This window comes from Wyeomyia smithii, chromosome 2 (genome assembly GCF_029784165.1).
Source record: "Wyeomyia smithii strain HCP4-BCI-WySm-NY-G18 chromosome 2, ASM2978416v1, whole genome shotgun sequence".
Lineage (NCBI taxonomy): Eukaryota > Metazoa > Arthropoda > Insecta > Diptera > Culicidae > Wyeomyia > Wyeomyia smithii.
The window spans coordinates 98,738,223-98,759,010 of NC_073695.1; the positions used below are offsets into that span (position 1 = coordinate 98,738,223).

The 20,788-nt window shown below is 41.9% G+C and overlaps 1 protein-coding gene across 1 annotated transcript in view; it reads left to right on the forward strand.

Moving 5' to 3' along the window:
- Positions 1-360: 360 nt before the first annotated feature.
- LOC129724564 (mucin-2-like) overlaps positions 361-20,788 on the forward strand; it is a 56,966-nt gene continuing 36,538 nt past the window's right edge. Inside the window, exon 1 of the mRNA XM_055679552.1 lies at positions 361-650. Within this exon, the coding sequence (XP_055535527.1) occupies positions 648-650 (3 nt within the window). The 5' untranslated portion in view covers positions 361-647. The remainder of the gene's footprint in view (positions 651-20,788) is intronic.

Genomic DNA, 20,788 nt, shown 5'->3' on the forward strand with positions numbered 1-20,788 from the left:
CAGCTAGACCAAGTTTGGCTACCGTCTCTTGCCCGCTACCACCAACCAATCATCCAATCACATACCTGGCGTCTGATCAAATGATACGAGCCCCGGTCAACTGAGGGGATGATGAATCCAGTTTTCCACACACCGCGCAACAACCCCATTGAAAACTTGAACGATTCTCGTGCTCGGTTCTTTCAGCGACAGCAAAAATGTGTGTGAGCTGTCGCGACATCGTTTACAGCGCAGCGGCGTCGTCCGTTGTCGGCGGCGCGAAACTCTGTCCACTGGGGAAGCCTCTTAGTATACAGCACAGCTAGCAGATGAGCACGCGTGCAGTGTCGGGTTGGTGACAAGTAAGGGTATAAATAGGCCTTCCAAATCAGCGTCGCATTTCAGTTCGCTACTATTTTTTTCGTGAATCGGTTCATGCAGTTTCGGTGATTTTTTGTTTTGTTTTCGGGGGAAGCGTGTTCTATTATCCTGTTTTAAACTAGAACAGGATGCACATAAACCAAAAATGAGTGTTTGAAACCAAAAAGTTGCGGTGAAAAAAAACTTATCAGTTTCTAAAAATCCACATCCCAGAAAGGATCCACAGTGGCAAGGTCAAACTATTCTGCATACATTCAATTGTGTGATCTTTGATACCAGTGCCCGAAATGGTGAGTGTGATTATCAGTTTTGGTGACATGCTTTATTCTAGACAAAAATGCTAGTCACGTTGACGGTAACCAAGCAAAAGCACAATAATCCTGAACCTGGCCAACGGATACTGTTCTGGAATACTAATTCCAAAAATGCCAAAATTTGTGATGTTATCTTTTCGCTAAGCCGGTACTGTTGAGAAGAATAGGGATTAGGTAATTTATTTGAAGATTTTGTGCTTACCAATGGAGATTACGGTGACGATTTAAAACTGAGTAGTTCTAAAAAAACAGTTGACGAATCATCTGGACTTGAGTGATCTACAGGAACAGAGAGTGGCGAATGCTGAAACTTTAAAACAGGATGTAGACCTAAGAAGAGAAACGGAAAAATTGTCGCCATAAATAAGTGTGATTTATAAAGATGGACTCTTTATGCTAATGGAGTAGATGATTACGTACATCTCGTGGAGAAAAACAGTTCTAAAGTGATGCGGTTGAGCATTTCATCGTAAGCGGTGTGATTCTGCGCTCTCAGAAGGATTCCCACAGCGTTGATTTGAAACAACTGAGAAATTTCGCTTGTATGGTTTACAGGTTATTGGACGTATTCGTATTTGTAGTGAAAGTAGAACTTTCTTTGGTTAAACGTATTGCTTTCAAGTATTTGGTTGAAGACTCTTTAAAGCGTTTTGACACTCAACAATCGAAAGTTATTATTTCTCATGCATAATATTTATGTAATTTTGGACTTGAAATACTTTTCTCACAAATGTTATTTTATGTATTTGTACTATGTATTCACAAAAGGGTAAAACATGTCATTCGAAATACATAAAAAACATTGTTTTAAGTCTTGGTTGGAACGATAACTTGTTAACTTATAAAATGTTTCTGTTTTTCTTCTGTCCTCTTCTGGATATTCAAAGTTCATTTATTATTAATTTCCATTCAGAGCAAAAAATAAAATTAAAGGGGTCTCCACATGAGCCATGTTTTTTTTCGAGGTGGAAAAAGCGACAGAGAAAAAAAATGTTATGCTTTGATTGAAAGGTAAGCTTGGATGTTAGTAGGAAGAATCTAAAAAAATAAACAAAATAGCGAAGTTATTAAAAATATCGCGCGCTGGATTGGGGGCTTGGTAACAAAAAACTACTTAAGATATTTATACAAAATAACATTCGTTATGAAGATAATTAAAATACGCAACTATTCCATCACAGTTTTCAAAAAAGTTAAATAAATGTTTTTTTCGACGCTTCGTTGGACAAAGTGCATGATTATTTGCGGAAGATCTGTAAATTAAGGCAAAAAAATATTTCTCTGTGTCATCTTTTTCACCTCAAAAACATCAAAAATCACCCTCTTTTGAAGCCACTGATGAGGAAAAGCTTAAATTTAAACCCTCAAACTGACAATGAGTTTATAAGATTTTTTTTTTCTAACAACACGGCAAAATGAATTTGCATATGTCATTTAAAACCCCGCAATAATAATGTATTTTTTAATTAACATCATAACCGGAAATTATGTTATTCAGAGTACTATATTCTCGATGGAAGTTATTACCTAAACATGATGCACGAAGGCTTCAGCAGACTGCATTCAGTAGTTTAAACTGATGGAACACAAATTTCGTTCGTAAACTCGGCAATAATTTATGTCCATCTTTATCGACACCAATTTTTGTTCTGAGATTACAAATTTTCTTTCAGACAAAACCGTTTGTTCGATCAGTATAATGTCTCCGGAAAAAATCGGATAGTATTTTTTTTTCTTCTAGATTTTAACTTTTTTTATTTCTCCAATTTCAACTTTATAACTGTCATAGAAAAACATGAGGTTTTCTTGAGATATTTAGTTTATAAAAATAATTGTTTAATTTTATTTTGTTTTGTCCCGCAGTATATATTTTTTCAGGAAGGACGAAATTACTGTCTTTAACTTTGCCGAAAAAAAATATAAATTTAAAAAAAATTAAATTTTTATTTAAAATTTGTTTCTCTTGACGTACCTGACTACGTCTCTCAGGAAGTTCGGCTACATTGAGATGAAATATATAAATCCGAAAACGGAAAAGGGGACGAGATTTGTCCCTTTTGAAATGTTTTTAAGTCGCTAAATTTTAAACGGAGCTCGTTCGTTCTTGCAGTAATTCGTGGCACATCCACATCCGCCCGAATGCAGAAAATTGTAATTTGTCTATTCCAACTGTTGTACTATTAAAAATTGTCCAGCCTTGTTAAAACGCAGTTTTCGATCTCTCATTGGTTGCTTATTGTTTGCTTTCCATTGCTCGGTCGATAGAATTATATACCTATTAAACTAGGCATGCACTCTTTGGACTTTATAAGGGTTTAAACTAATTTTAGAAACAAATGACCGTTTTTGGGATCAAGCCCCTTTAAAAGTTTAATCAGTTTACGATTGGATGGCCACTAGGACAGTCCAAACTAAGTAGCAGCGGGAATTAGAAGCGGTAGTGGTGGGCATCAGCGGTAGGTGCAGCGGCACAACTTCTTCTAGTAAAAAGCATCAAGTGCAATTTGCCGGCACTTCCTCCAGTGTAAGTGCATTGGCCAGCACTTCCATCAACATCATATTTGACATACAATGAAATAACACATTATTATTTTGAGAACAAATTAAATACCTAATTTGAAATGGTTATACTCTCTCGTTCATTCACTACACTTCATTCAAAATGTCAGAACGCCTTGAAAATGACGGTTGTAAACTCGGCATCATCTCCTTGTCTCAGCACGAACTAAATTTGATTTCATTTTCCTCCAGCAATGTACAACATCCAACAGCAGCGTAATAAAATGTTGCTTAACTGAATGCGGCATCTTCTGTTATCTGCTTCCGTACGACACTAAAACGCATAATCGAACCTTGTGAATTATCAAGCCCTATTTATGCAAACACTGTACCATTGAGAAACCCTTGTTGAAACACAGATTTCGATTGGTCTGATTGGTCGTTTAATGCTCACTTTCACCAACACGATTGACAGAATATTATACCTAGTTAACCGGGAATGAACTGTTTGGGATATATACGATCCTACTTCTGATCAAACCAAACAGTTTACTAGTTGACAATCACTAGGACGATCCTCACTAAACACCGGGTAGCAGCAGTAGAGGCAGCGGCAGTGGGTACCAGTAGCAGCAGCGAGTATAAGCAGCAATAGCGGGCATGCTTGTCTTTTCTCTTCAAAAAACCTCTAGAGTGCAGGAGAACATCTTGCACTGCGGAAACAACTGCCGTCACACTAAAGAGCAAATCAACGTTCATGCTAGAAGAGAGCGACAAACGATTTTTATCTGCTGAGCTACCTGAACGCACTGCGGTGAAATCTGAAATCTCTCTCTTGCGAGACAATGAACTATGGTGTATTTTCTCACATGTGTGAACATCATGCACAATAACTACACTGCAGAGCTATCTGCGGTGCGTTTCACAGTTTGTTTCTTGAGCATAGCAGAAGAGGAAAAGAGATTGGGAGAAAAAAAATAGACTGCGTTGCTCGTGCCGGTCGAATTTACTCTGGTGTAATTCGTTTTCGCAGTGTAGCTACACGAGGACTACATTTTTGCCCGGTAGATTTTTTTTCACCTTCCGGGCTACTCGCCAGTAGACACTGTTGTGTACTTCTGCGTTTTCTCTGTAGAGTGATTCACCCCTCTTGTTTCTATCAGATGTGGGGTGAGCTGGAAGTGTGTTTGTCTCTCTGTAAGCTGATTGAGACACTTTGGAGTGGAGAAAAAAGCAATGTGGTGAAAGCATTTGCTACACGCAGGCACATACTGGAAGGGAAGTGCGCGGTGAATTTTTTCTCCTCTCCTTTCACATACTGAGGACAATGACAAGCATGGTAGCGGGTACCAGTATCGAAAACGGTTACCAGCAGCAGCGTCAGCGGAAGATGCAGCGGCACTACTTCTTCCTCTAGTAAAAGTGGCTAGCCGGCCGCCGAACTTTCAATGTGGAAACTTTTTTCAAGCAGTCTATATTTAAAAAAAAAATTACTATCTACAGAGCCACAAAAAAAACTGTAAGTAGATTACAAATATTTCAATACTCTTTTTACTTTACCAAATGGCTGGGCACGTGTCACTTGAGGCCTATTGTGGTCATCCACCTCTGTCCAGCAACTCCTATTCCAATCTCCACGAGGTGTCGACCGGGATACGAGTAACCTTAGCGGAGATCGGGTAACCAACCCCGGTGGAAACTATGGTCGTATGCTAACTGGGAAGGATCGTACACGGCTGTATCCCCATGTTAGGGGCGGCGTACAACAGCATCTGACTCGAAGCGGGCGGCTGAATCACGAAACGCGGTGCCTCGCCAGCTATATCTAAGACGGCAGCCCCGTCGCGAAATACGGAAACGGAATAATCGGCATGGACCTAGGCGAACGAAACAGGACAACGATTATTGGAAACTCAGTACTTGGAATGTAAGGACGCTACTCGAACCGGCACATGCAGATATCCTGGCTAGAGAGTTGCAGAAGGTGAATGTGGAGGTTGCTGCCATAGGTGAGGTGACCGAAAACGGGAGAACGCGAATTCCGGGCAGTAGATCCTATTGCGGGCACTTGATTTAAGTACCACATCTACTACAGTGGCGGTGTGAAAGCGGAAAGAGGAGTCGGTTTCATGTTCATAGGGAAACAGATGAAGCGTGTCCATTAGATGGAGGTCGATCAGTGACCGTATATGCATGTTGAGAATTAAGAGCAAATTTTTCATCTATAGCCTAATAAATGTGTACGCACCGACCAACGATAAACCCGATGAAGAGAAGGAGGAGCTCTATGAGCTCCTGTAAATGGCGTATAATGAGTTCCCTCAACGAGACATCAAGATCGCCATCTGGGATGCAAAAGCGCAGGTCGGGCAGGAGAACTTGCCTGAGGCTTGTCAATTTCAGATGCTTCAGATGTCTCAGATCGACCATGTTTTAATTGATGGTTGGCAATTTTCAGACGTTACAGACGTGAGGTCGTTTAGAGGACCAAACGTTGACTCGGATCATTATCTCGTGGTATCCAAGATTCGCGCCCGATTGTCCAACGTGTTGAAATCCAGGACGACAAGGAGAATCCAGCGGCTGTCACCTGGAGAAGTGGCTTTTGTAGCCACCTGCAGAAGGTTGATGAGAGCGGATCGAGGATCAAGTTGGAGGTAGCCTGGTTGAACAGAGAAGACACATCCGCAGTAGAATCAGCACCACAGCGAGAGAAGTGTTGTTGATGCCCGCGAAATAAGTTTTAGGGGAGATTGGAGGATAGTAGCCCATGACCGGGTGACATGGTGACGTATTCTGGATTCGGCATTGGATCGAAAATCGGTCTGTCACCGTAAAAGTAAAGTAAGTAAGTTTTAGTTAAAACCTTAAAAATTATTTGTTATTAAAAAAAACTGACAGCACAAAATGGCATTCCTAGCTTACAAGAATATCTGTGCAAAATTTCAGTCAAATTTAAAATGACACATAGGGGTATTTTATAGAATTGATCTTTATATCAGCACAATGTTTTTTTGTTCTAACGGGAAACCTAACTTTGGCTGTATATACTGAGCAGACGGCCCAAGAGAGAGATTAAGCAGAAGCATTTTTAGTATCTCTTCTTTATCAATTGACCTATCTTCTAATTTGAATGAAACACGGCACTCGTATTTGACGAAGCAAACTAAATATTTTGTGCGAGTTATATTTTTTTTAGACTCAACAGTAATTTTCTAGAAGAGTGAATGTGCTTGACCATACACTTTATTTAAAGTATTTTAGCTCAAACATCTAGAAATACTTTCTGGGAACAAGTTTTCTGATATCATGATGCTTTGTCTTAAAAACGCACACTGCTAAAAAGAAAATAATTTTTAGTAGAAAACCACAAAACATTGCTCTTTAATGCAAAATAAGGGCGATATTCGGGTTCAAGAGATCTTTTTTATATGTGTGTGCCTTTGTTTCATTACTAATACTATATTGGAAGAGCTCTTGTCTATCTAAAAGAGCATATTTTGAAAAAATCTTAGATGACTTATTTATTTTTAAATCATAAAAAGATTTTTTTCCGTGTAGTATCCCATATTCATCTTTTCCGATATATTTAAATGAAACTTTTAGAAGTCGTTCTTCACAACTATTCTCAAACTTTTGTTATAATTCAATTATAACGATTTATAAAAAACTTTGACCCTTTTCAAGAGTGAGTCTAGTGAGTTTTTTCATGTTGCAAAGTTATTTAATTCAATAAGGCTTACACACCCACAAAGTTTCATTGAATTCTGAAAGGCTGGTGTCAACATATGATCGAGTTGGTGCGAAATGCGTGAGTGTTTCGATTACAAAGATTAGTTTAGTACTTTTAAAAACGTATAAGGCGCTTTGAAACGCGAGAACCAATTTGCAAGTCATGAAAGAGTTTTGTGTACATATCCAGCCTACAAAATTAGTACTGGATGATTATTTCCTGACATCATTCTTGTCAACACGCGATCAATTTGTATACGCTCAATATTATATAGAGTAGTAAATCAATGAGTTTAACATAATGTTCTCTTCGTATTTGTGTTATCACTTTCATCTTATAAAGATATTCAACAGAATACAAAGTGATTCATTAAGAACAGTATCATTAACCCCCGGTCAACATATTGACATGAGTCCAGTATTTTCAAGACAAATTTAAATAATCAAATTTGCATCCCATAAAACTCAAATTAATTTAATTTCTTCCGATGATAGCAAATCAAAAGATTTCATTTCAATACAAGCGAGGAACCTGCCCCGCAGCGGTAAAATAAAATAAAAAAAAAGCAGGCGATCCATTCTTTCGTCCGCTAGACGCGAAAACTTCGGGTCAAAACACCATTCATTCCGGATGGACAAAAAATGATCGATAGCAATCATAAGTGCGAAACACCGCCTTTTTGCTAGCTGTGTGAAAATTTATAATTCGTCGCACCATCCCGTTCAGATGTTTTAAATTTCTTCTGATGGATGAATGTAGAAAGAATAAATTGTCAAGCACTGGGCCACAGCAAGCCGCAAGCTGACGGTCACGAATTTAGACGGGATTTAGCTACTGATCTGAGCGGAATCTGCGATACAGAAATGGTGAACAATAAATCAAAAAAAAAAAAAAAAAAGATGGCACATTCCAATGTTGTGTCGCGCGATCCAACGACAGCTTCTCTGCGGACCTGTTTGTGTGATAAGTCCGTCTGGTAGCTATAAAAAAATGACAAGTTTTTTACGACTACCTAGGTTAATTGTTTTATAGCACCCTCATACAGCTTGTTTGTGGATCTGGTCATCGTTCGCTGACCCGCGAAAGAAACATTTCGTAAAAAACTTGTTAATATTCCTTTGTTTTTAACAGTGCTCGTGATTTTTCACTAGAGCTTTCATCGGTATCGAGTTCTTAAGAGATCAATCAAAATGACGAAAACAATACACCAGTTGAAATCTGTTTTCTAATTGATAGCGGCAGACACTTACTTAAATTGTCCATCGTTTCAATTTAACAAAAGCTTATCAGTTTGTTATGCCCAAAATCTTCTCACAACAAGTATTGACGCCGCTGCAGCCCACGGGTCAAAAACGCGATACTGCATTTGGAAAATTTAAATGTCTGAGGTTTGCATGGCCAATCAACAACCCAAAGCAAAATTATTAACTTCAAGGCTCGTTAGCTACCGCCAAACTTGTAGTCCATTAGTGAACATAGAGTCAAACCTCCGTCCCCTACAGACCTGCAACCGGCTGCAACAAAAATAGACCACCGAATCCTTTGTAATCCAGTCACCCTCGTCATCGCTTGCTTCTCTACGGCCGCTATCCGAGAGCTCCAATTGCAGCATGCTGTTTTCAAAGAAATCTTCTCATAAATATTTACATGATGCTAGTGATGAATGTTACTGTTTGCTTTGCCAAACAACACTCCACTGGCTGCGCTGGCTTCAGACAATAGGCTGTCAGACGCTCGAGGTGCAGCTCTTTGCACCCACTTCTAGAGTGTGTGACGCTGCCGCCCGATTGCTTTAGGTGAGATGAATCTGAGACAGGTTGTTCGCGACGTCACACGGGTCTACCGCATCGTGGTCCGTCCTTATCGAGTCACGGTGCACCGTGCAGATGATATGGTAAGATGAGGTCACGCGGTTTGTTACATAATAAGTTGCATACTATCAACAGTGCTCTTGACCAGAAACAGCATAAAACATTATCACCGCTTCATCAAAAAGGGGCTCAACTGGTTTTTGGAGTACCTACTGCATTCGGAAATTTTTGGTTTTCTTTTGTTGACGGAGTTGATCAAGGCTCTGTTGCGCCTCGAGTAGGATTGGGCCCATTTTTGATCATCACAGATCGAACCTGAGTCTTTGTACCGATAAATGATAAACGAGGTCATGATGAGGATTCTTTGCAGTTTACTTTTTCAACTGAGAAAATGTTGTAATTGCGCTCCAACATTGTCTTTTCCCGGCTGTGTATATGCGCGAATGTTTTCGAACCTGTGAATGATTTATTCGTGGTTTTACCTGAACACAACAAGTGTGCCCGTTTTGTATAACTTTTAGTAGTTTCCTTATATTGCAGAGGTCTATTTGACCAATTTTCTATACGAATTTTCACTAATAATAGACGACATTGACACGTGACCCAGATAATTTTTTACCTCAGGAATGGTGTCAGCTATGATTCAATTATTTTTCTAAAACCTCTAGAACCCTCGAAAAGCAAGGTAACACGGGTACGAAACCGCTAAGACCAGATTATGCTGCAATTTCACACTCTGTAGACGTTTTTTCACGGGAAAGTTCAACTTTCGAATTGCATCAGGTGAAATGTTGTGCCATTCTTCCATCAAAAGGTTTTATTTCAGTTGATTTGGATTCTGAATCGTATTTTTTCGAGTTTTTCGCCTTTCTCCTAGAAAGGTATAGCAATCACTTGCAAAACCGAAGGTTTAAAAGTGCTCCAAAGGGCCGAATGGCATATGTCACTCAACTAAGCTTGACGAGCTGAGCATTTTCTGTATGTGTATATATCTATATATATATATATATATATATATATATATATATATATATATATATATATATATATATATATATATATATATATATATATATATATATATATATATATATATATATATATATATGTCCGCCGAAAAGTCTGCCGAAGTGGCAGCTACGGGAAACCCTTGGGTTACCGTGGGAGGAAGGAAGCGCCAAAAAGACAGCAAGCGCAACGACGAGAAGGCGACAAATCGTCCAAAAATGGGAAAGAAGGCGCGAAGCAGGGGCGACGCCCTCATACTCAAGACGGATGGGTCCAAGTACTCCGAAGTCTTGAAGAAAATGAGAGGCGAAACCCAGCTCAAGGATCTGGGAGCGGATGTGCGGACCATCCGTCGTTCTCGCACCGGCGAGATGATCCTTGAGCTCCGTAAGGATGCTAAAAACAAGGGCGCTGCCTACAAGACGGTAGCCGAGCAGGTCCTCGGGAAAGATGTGCAAATTCGGGCACTCACCTCAGAGGTGACTCTCCAGCTCAAAAACCTGGATGAAATCACCGAGAGGTGCGACATTGCACAGGCCCTCAAGGAGAAGTGCGGAGTGGAAGTAGCCACTGAGGTAATTTGCCTCCGAAAGGGTCCAGCGGGGACCCAGGTGGCCACTTTCCGGCTTGCATCGGCCGATGCAACTCTGGCCCTGAAGACAGCCAAACTTAAGGTTGGCTGGTCAGTATGTCCCCTGAGCATACTCCAGCAGCCGGACGTTTGCTTCAGGTGTTTCGAGGGAGGACACAAGTCCTGGACCTGCAAGGGGCCCGATAGGAGCCAGTTATGTAGGCGTTGTGGTGGTGCTGGCCATAAAGCTAAAGACTGCGGGGAGCCTCCCAAGTGCTTGGTATGTACTGGAAAACGGGACGCCAAGCACTTTATGGGAGGCCCACGGTGCCCAGCCGGTAAGGCGGCCACGAAACCACGGGCGTGAGGGTGACACAATTGAACCTGAACCATTGCTATGCGGCACAGCAGCTGCTATACCAAGCAGCGTCTGGGTCGCGGTCGGACATCGCAATCGTATCGGACCCCTACTGCATTCCTCCCGGAAACGGTAATTGGGTTGCAGATAAGTCCAGTACGGCGGCCATATGCACGACCAGCAAGTTCCCGGTTCAGGAGGTTGTGTCAACCTCAAATGAAGGATACGCGGTTGCCAAGGTGGACGGAGTGTTCTACTGCAGTTGTTATGCTCCGCCGCGTTGGTCTATCGAAAGGTTCACCCAGATGGTCGATTTGTTATCTATGGAGCTGACGGGACTAACACCCTTAGTAGTGGCGGGCGACTTCAACGCTTGGGCTGTTGAGTGGGGAAGCCGCCGCACGAACCGGAGGGGTCAGATCTTGTTGGAAGCTTTGGCAAAGCTCAACCTAGATCTGGCCAACGTTGGAACCAAGTGTACATTCAGCAGAAATGGTGCGGAGTCGATCATCGACGTGACGTTCTCCAGCCCAGGACTGATCGTGAACTGGAGGGTAGACGATGGCTACACCTATAGTGACCACCAGTCGGTCTGCTATAGCGTAGTCCAGAACGTGAGGCGGCAGGCGACGGGTAGAGCCAATACTCCGACCGTCCGCGGGTGGAAGACATCGCATTTCGATGCCGAGGTATTTGCAGAAGCAATGAGAAGAGAGCGCGAGGGGGGCAGTTGGCTCCGCCCGAGTGCTGACCAATTAGTTGCCACATTATCGCGGGCGTGCGACGCCACCATGCCTAGGACCCGCCAACCTAGGAATGGTAAGTCACCGGTATACTGGTGGACCGACGCGATAGCGGACCTCCGTAGCGCGTGCCTCCGTGCAAGACGGATGTTGCAACGTGCACGTACCGATGCACAGAGGGTAGAGCGCCGTGTAGTATTCGGATCTGCAAGATCGGCGCTTAAAAGTGCGATAAAGGCGAGCAAAAGAGCCTGCTTCGATAGGCTATGCGCGAGTGCCAATACGAATCCGTGGGGCAACGCCTACAGAGTCGTAATGGCGAAGACCAAAGGCGTGTTGGCGCCTGCAGAGCGATCACCAGCGATGCTGGAGCGTATCATCGAGGGACTCTTTCCACGACACGAGCCAAATCCTTGGCCTCCGGTTGCTGAGTCTCACGTCCGACGTTCCAGTATCTCAGACACAGACCAGGGATGGTCGGCCAACCTGCCGGGCATCCAATCCGTGAGAGACGGCAGCCGTGCCGAGGTTGTGGAGGAGGTAAGGGTTACGAATGAGGAACTCATCGTGATCGCCAACTCCCTAAAGGTGAGCAAGGCACCGGGACCGGATGGAATCCCGAACTTGGCCATCAGGACGGCCATGAAAGTGGCCCCCGATCTATTTCGAGCAGTCATGCAGAAGTGCCTGGATGACTGCCTCTTTCCGGACAGGTGGAAGCGACAGAGATTGGTGCTGTTGCCGAAGGCTGGGAAACCGCCAGGGGACCCATCGGCATACAGACCTATCTGTCTGCTGGACACTACGGGCAAGGTGCTTGAGAGGATTATCCTCAACAGACTGGTGAAGTACACAGAGGGTGTAAACGGTCTGGCAAGTAACCAGTTCGGCTTCCGGAAAGGTAGATCCACGCTGGATGCTATTCTCTCTGTCACCAAGACGGCAGAGGTAGCACGCCAGCGTAAGAGTTGGGGCATTCGCTATTGCGCAATCGTCACGCTTGACGTGAAGAATGCATTCAATAGCGCCAGTTGGGACTCCATAGCGCTCGCGCTTAGGAGCATCCACGTACCGGTGTCGTTGTACAAGATTTTGGAAAATTATTTCCAGAATCGGGTACTAGTTTACAACACGGAGGAGGGTCAGAAGTGCGTCCCAATCACCGCAGGGGTACCGCAAGGTTCCATCCTGGGCCCGGTGTTGTGGAATGTCATGTATGACGGGGTGTTGAAACTAAAGTTCCCTGTAGGGGTTGTGATCGTCGGTTTCGCAGACGACATCACGCTAGAGGTCTACGGCGAGTCGATCGAAGAGGTCGAGTTGACGGCCGCGCACTGCATACGCAAGGTCGAAGACTGGATGCACTCTAGGAAACTGGAGTTAGCGCACCATAAAACGGAGGTTACGGTTGTGAACAACCGCAAATTAGAGCAACAGGCAGTGGTCAGAGTCGGTGACTGCACCATTACCTCAAGGCGTTCCTTGAAGCTCTTGGGGGTTATGGTTGACGATAAGCTCACATTTAAGAGTCACGTCGACTATGCCTGTAAGAGGGCTTCAACGGCCGCTGCAGGACTATCTCGAATGATGTCCAATAGCTCAGCGGTATATGGCAGCAAGCGTAAACTTCTTGCCAGCGTGGTTTCGTCCATACTTAGGTATGGTGGGCCAGCGTGGTCCAAAGCGTTAGGTACCAACAGTCATCGTCGTAAACTGGAAAGTACCTACAGGCTCATGTGCCTGAGGGTTGTGAGCGCGTACCGTACAGTGTCATACGACGCAATCTGCGTCCTGTCCGGCATGATGCCTATCAGCATAGCCATTAAGGAGGACGTAGAATGCTTCGATCAACGTGACACAAGGGGTATACGAGGCACCAGAAGGTCATTCTCGATGATCAGATGGCAGCAGGAATGGTCCAATTCCGCAAAGGGTAGATGGACGCATCGACTTATTCCGGACGTATCCGGATGGGTCGGGAGGCGCCATGGAGAAGTTAACTTCCACTTGACACAGATTCTGTCAGGTCATGGTTGCTTCAGGCAGTATCTACACAGATTCGGGCATGCGGGGTCCCCCATGTGTCCCGAGTGCGCGGATGCGGAAGAAACTGCTGAGCATGTCTTCTTCGTGTGCCCTCGTTTTGTGCATGCGCGGAGCGACATGATGGTAGTGAGCGGGCCAGACACCACTCCGGACAACCTAGTTCGGAGGATGTGTAAAGACCCAAACATTTGGAGGGCGGTTTGTACAGCCGCCTCTCAAATAGTTTTAGAATTGCAAAACAGGCGACAGGTTGACCACCGACACGCCAGTGTTAGCTAACGGCCAGTCTCCAGGTTAGTTAGCTAAGTTAGCAAAGAGATCTATAGAACCAAGAGGGTGCACAGAGCACAAAAGCCGCTCCCCGAAGCAATACCTAGCGGTGGTCCCGGGGAGTATTATGGGCTGGAGACTGGAGGGGTTTTAGTGGGTCCGGTTGGTCACCTCAGGGGTTTGGATGCAAATTTCCCCTCCACCTGAAACAAAAAAAAAAAATATATATATATACATATATATATATATATATATATGTGTGTATGTGCAGATTTTTATTCTCACTCACTTTTCTCAGAGATGGCTAGTTGCCTCATAAGACCTTATCAAATTTCATTGTAATCGGATTCTTAGTTTAGAGGTTATGTATCAAATCGTGAAAATCACGAAACATCATTATCTCAGAAACTACAAAACCTATTCGAACAGAATTGATTTTAAATGAACGGGCTACGTGAAAAATCCTTAACTTTTGAATATTATAAAGCTTAAACATGTGGTTCAAAAGTTATGGAAAGAAACGTGTACTGGAGACTGTTTAATCTCACTCATGTTTCTCATAGGTGGCTGGACCGATTTTTATAAAATCAGTATCAAATGGAAGGTCTAGTAACCCATAAAATCCTATTGATTTTTTTGCAATCGGACTTTTACTTTGCCTGTTATGTTTTAAAATGTGGAATTCAGCTATGAAAAGAAACACATTCCGAAGAGCATGAGCATGAGCATTGACGACCGTACATATCGTAGTTGCACCTCCGTGATTGACCTGAGCTAGTGAAGTTGCAGTTATTTGATGCAGAAATGTAAATGTCCCCATTCCGGGTTCCTCCGGGGCATCTGAATCGTTCCGAGAGTGGCCAACGTAATATGTATTTAAAAAATATGTCTTTTGGATGATTCCTGATGAAAAATCCTGAAGATAGAGGTGTCGCATGCTATATTTTGATGCAGAAATGTAAATTCTCCCACTATGGGTTCCTTCGGGGCATCCAGGTTGTTCCGGAAGTGGCCAATGCAGCCTATATTCAGATATCTGTCTTTTAAAAGATTCCTGATAAAAAATCCTGAAGATAGAGGTGTAACACGCTATATTTGGTGCAAAAACGTAAATGTCCCCTACTAAAGATTCCTCTGAGGACTTCCGGATGATAAATAGCCATTTCTCGATGAGTTCTTGGCCGATTCCGGATCTTGATGAACCATTCGCTTCAGAAATGATTTTGTCATCTATGCCAATGATGCAAATGAGCATTTTTATCAGGTAACCCATTACCAAATCCATCCAAAAATTAGCTGGTTTGACATGCCTACCGGAACTCAGGAATATTTCCTATATCCGGTAACCTAGGCCAGATCTGGGGTCAGAAAATGAAACTTCAAAAGTTTTCCAGTTCAATGGTGTTCGATTTATTAAAATCGAATAACGTTGAACAAAGCTATAGCATTTCAAATTTCATCAAAATTTTGCCTATTCTACTTATTTTGACTATCCCCTGTAGATAGTTTTTGGGATGTTATGCCATCTTCGATGTACAACAATTCAGTAACTCTCACTTTAAAAAGATCAATAACGGCGCCGGCTACGTCCTTACAGTCGTTGGGGAAAAATAGGAAAAGGATTGTTAGTTCGACAAACGTTGTTATGAGACTGAGTTCACCTCTGCATCTCTACGGATGTCACAGGAAGGGTATTTGTGTTAGTATGATGGGATAGAAAAGATCAGGATTCGCCGTGGTAGGCAATACGATCAGATATTTTTAAATCCCGCGCGCGAAGAATAATTTTTTGGACCAAATAATGAATCGTCAGACACAAAAGCTAAGCTCGAATCAACGAGCTGATTCGCAGACACCGATTTTATGTCCTGTGAGAGTAAGCTACGCGATACGAATCTCCAGATCACCAATCACAGCAAACCGAACTTAAACGATTAATAACTATACTAAAAACAAAACCTATCTTTCTTTTTTTGTTATTTTAGAATCAATAAAGTTGATATATTTAATAATAAAAAACAATACTGTGAACATTTAATATATATCGCGATAACGTTGTTTGAAGCGGCCACTATACGGTAAAAAGTTGCTACCTTCATCATATTTGACATGTGACTTATATTCGAATGCGAGTTGTGAAAAGTAAATTATTTTCAAACGCGGGTATTGTCGCATCCAGCCTGCTCATGTGTAAGTAAAACTATATGAATATTCGCAATATCGTTAACGCAAGAAATACCTAATAAAAGATAAATTTAGAAAAAAAGGAGACACACACACCTAAACCAAAACGTCCAAAATTAATTGTGTTGCGTCTATGAATATATACACGCAAAAGTTGAAGTCTTGTACAATCATTGTGTCTTCCCGATTCACACAAATGTTACACAGAAATCGCACAATAAATGTGTGAAACGCATAACGCAACAGTTGTACTGCAAACACATTAACATAGAATGAAATCAGAATATGTATCATACACCGACACTTTATTTCTCACGTCGAGTATATTAGTGACTGCACGCGCTTTTTTCTCAAGCGACGAGAGAAATTTCTCTCTTGCTCGTATAATTTTCATGTATGTGCGACAAGTCTAGGACGTACGTCACATACAATTTGCAGGTTGCTCTTTCGCTTCTCTTTCGGTTCGGATTGCGACGCGCAAACTGATATCTCGTTGCTTCACGGAATGAGCGAGACACCCGTGCTATACATACTTGATACCAGTGTTGTTAGTCTCTCACTCATACTGTCGGTGCGTGCTTGCTGCTATTCAGAGGAATGCATGAAGAAGAAAAAGTATCTCGAAAGCGTGAGTGCAAAAGACTTGAAAAGCGTAGCATATGTCTCGTCCTCAAGCAGAAAGGAGGATAATGGTTTTGCTCTCCGCTCGCTTTGCAATACTGTTTGATACCAGCTGAAACTGTTTAGGTGTAGTAGTTTGAAGCTGCCAAATACATTGGAGAAACGCTAGAGCATTAATTGCGTTATGCCCAACACGCAATCATTGTACTGGTTCCGAATTACATCAACAATTGCGCTAAAAACGCACAATTTTGTACTGGTTTCGCACCATCCAACTTTTGCGTGTAGCAAAAATTTAGCTTGGAGCTAAAAATAACCATTCAAAAGCCAGAGAAGTCATTAACAGCAAAGAAAAAACAATGAATATCGAAACAAAGTAATTGGACAAATTTGAAGTTCAAAATTTCAAAACATTTTAACAATTCAAAAATATCGCGAAACAGGCAAACAAGTTGTGCGGTACGTGTCTTTTCTCAGTTAAGAAATATGAATATATCCACAATGAGAAAATATATAAAAACGCTGCACTTTGCGCCGTCTAGCCTCGGCACACAATCAGCCCAAGAATACGTGGGATAAAACACACGCGGATACTAAAAAATAAGTATTTGATTCATGTCGGTGGAAGCCACCAGCAGTTTAAATGAACATGTCTGTAAATGTATGCACTTATCTTAGACACCGAAGCAGCATTCAGTGAGTCAAGCACGCCGCCGCGCTCACACTCGAGCACAAATAAACCATTTCCATGATTACAATTGCCGCTCTCTCGGCTCCTGTCTCTCAGCAGAACTTGCCATCGGCGACAAGCATATGTACAGCGTAGCACTGGAGAAGAGGTTTCACTGCGTTGAACTTTAGACACAATATACTCTTTGCATGAACACGAACGCGTTTAAGAAATGTCACCAACACAACACTGCGCTATTAAGACAGCCATTTGCAGAGCGATAAACTGTACAAGAAAACTGTATTCAAATTCTAATTCCTGAGTTCCTCTCACTCGTAATTCACTTTGAACATACTGTAATCAACAAGGGGTACCCTCAACTACAACTATCACTCGAATTTCACAATTTTTCGCAATATGCACCACAATTAAACGCGATTATTGAAGACGCGATAAACAAAGCGTCCACACACTGCGGCCTTCTTTCACTCGCATCTCAACAGCTAGAGTATTTATTGGAGGAAGTGCCGATTGATGTATCTAGCTGTACGCTGCCCGCTACCGCACAGAGGCAGCTTTTTACTAGAGGTTTTTTCTCAGCACCCGAAGTGGCTTCTGAATGGCTGCAATTTAGGACGATTTGTTTTGAATGGTGATTTCTTTGTGATTAACGGTATTTCTTATATTCGTAAGACAGCTAGACACAAAAAGTTTTCATTTCCATCATTGAAATTTTCGATTTTGATCAAAATCTAGGAGTTTAAGGCCTGTTTTCTACGACTGATTAAAATAGGCGCCACTGCTTAAGCCGTTCCCTACCCTACATGGAAAATCTACGAGCAAGAGAGAAAGAGCAGTCACTAATACACTCGATGTGAGGAATAAAGTGTCGGTATATGATACATATTCTGATTTCAATCTATGTCAATGTGTTCGCAGTACAACTGTTGCGTTATGCGTTTCACACATTTATTGTGCGATTTCTGTGCAACATTTGTGCGAATCGGGAAGACACAATGATTGTACAAGACTTCAACTTTTGCGTGTATGGGGTCGTGTTGCTTATATAATGCATTGCGATGTGGCAGAGAGAGAAAGTTTCTTTGACTTAGTGGCCTTTCCGGAGCATACACATTTAGTTGCTGCAAAATTCTCGGGGCATCAGTTTCACCAGTTAAAATTTTGAAAATAAATACAATCTGTGCTTCGAACCGTCTTTGCTGCAGTGTTTCCATACCTAGAAGTTGGCAGCGATCAGCATACGCCGGTAACTGTTGCGGATCTCGCCATGGGAGGAAACGTAAGGCATAGCGTACAAATTTCCGCTGCACGGTTTCTATTCTTGCAATCCAGTTTGCGTTGTAAGGACACCACACTACACAATTAGTTTCCAGAACTGATCGTACCAGAGAGTAAAACAACGAACGAAGACATAGTGGGTCACAATATTCCGATACTTTGAACATACTGTAATCAACAAGGGGTACCCTCAACTACAACTATCACTCGAATTTCACAATTTTTCGCAATATGCACCACAATTAAACGCGATTATTGAAGACGCGATAAACAAAGCGTCCACACACTGCGGCCTTCTTTCACTCGCATCTCAACAGCTAGAGTATTTATTGGAGGAAGTGCCGATTGATGTATCTAGCTGTACGCTGCCCGCTACCGCACAGAGGCAGCTTTTTACTAGAGGAAGTGCCATTGAATCAGCTGATCACTGCTGGTACCCGCTGCCACTGCTGCTACTGCTAAGTGAGGACTGCTGTTGTCGCTGTTTATACATAATATGAGCAGTTTTGGCTGAAACACGTTCTTTATAGACCCGAGTTTACGTTCAGGGGTAAGAGTGGACAAACTTCACTGAACGAACTTTTACATCAATGTGTTTGCTGAACTTCAACAGGTTAGTCAAAAATTAAACTTTTCTGAAAAGAAACACATTCCGAAGACTACCTTAACTCACTCACTTTTCTCAGGGATGGCTGAACAGATTTTCACAAAATTAGTGTCAAATGAAAGGTCTAGCTGCTTCATAACATCCTATTGAATTTCATTGTAATCAGACTGTAACTTTGTCTGTAATGTATCATAATATCAAAATCACGAAACTTCATTATCTCACAAACTACACAACCGATTTAATCAATATTGGTATCAAATTACCGGGCTAGTTAAGGGTTAACTAAAGAATTTGATAATGATTAGGCATGTGGTTCAGAATAAACATGTTCCGATGACTTTTCAAATTCATTCGTCTTCCCCAAGAAGGCAATTTCATAACAATTTGATACGTGGTGCAAAAGTTATGGAAAGAAACGAAATTGATTGATCAAAATATATTGTACTATTTGAACGTTCCCGGTATTGCTCTTGATTAAAGTGTTTGATATTAGAAGGCATTTTTTTATTTCGATATTTCTTCAGCACAAATAGAACGTCACGTTTTGCTTTAATTATTACTTCAAATACAACATTAATATTGTAGGACCCAAAGAGTGAATATACCTTTATTGGATTGAATTCGGCAATTTAAGGTTGTTTTCCAGAAACTATAAGTCGCAGAATCGGATTTCAGAATAAAGTATGGAGTTGATTCCCGGCATCTATGCATTATTCCGGTTCCTGAAAAACTCACATTGGGTAATTAAACTGGAAGCTACTATCCAAAAATTTAAAATGGCGTCTGAAGTTGATGATACTGTTCCACCAATTCTCATATTGAATGATATTTGGTCTTTTTTGGCTGTTTTTTTCAGAAAATTGAAGTGTTCGTGTGAATCTATTTAAACAAATAATAGGGTTGAATGAGAAAGGCTGGGTCTGACCGTTAGGTTTTTTCTCTTAAAATGGATTCAAAAGTTTTCTACGGAATCGAGGTCCGGCGATTAGGGAGTGTTGCTTCGACGCTGTAGAGCAACCACTCCTTGATGAGCACCACGAATGTTTCAGATCGTTATCCTGAACGGCATGGAAATCCGATCCATGACCCAGTTTCATCGCGCTGTCCTTTAACTTGTGTATCAAAATATCAAGGTATTTGAATCGATCCATGATAGGTTTTATCGACATTAAATTTTCAGTGCCGTTCGCACCGAAGACATCCCAAACCATAACATAGCTGCCTTCGTGCCTTATTGTCAGTAACAAATTTGTTGATTCCAGTCTCACTGATATGATAGTCAGACCCAAAAATATTAAATTCACTCTATTCATCTCCATGACAGTTAACTTAGGGCATATTCTAGTCACTTTTTCTATTTTTTAGCTGATATGCAGGGCTTCTTCCGGGTGACACAACCGCGGTATTTGTGATCATGGAAAACATTACATACGGTGTTTGGAGGTTAACCTATTTGTTACCGAACTGTGACGCTAACTTGAAGCAATAATTTAACGATTCTCTCTAATTTGAATTTCTATGATAAGTTGGTGACGATGAGAAATTCTCGCTCTACCGGGAGTAGTCTCCAATGCTATGCATACTCTAGCTTTTCCGGAACAGAAATGATGCTCAGCAGCCGGAAATCAATTCTAGACGTCATTTTGTTCGTCGAATCGAACTTATCGCAAAATTATTTAAAAACGTATTTT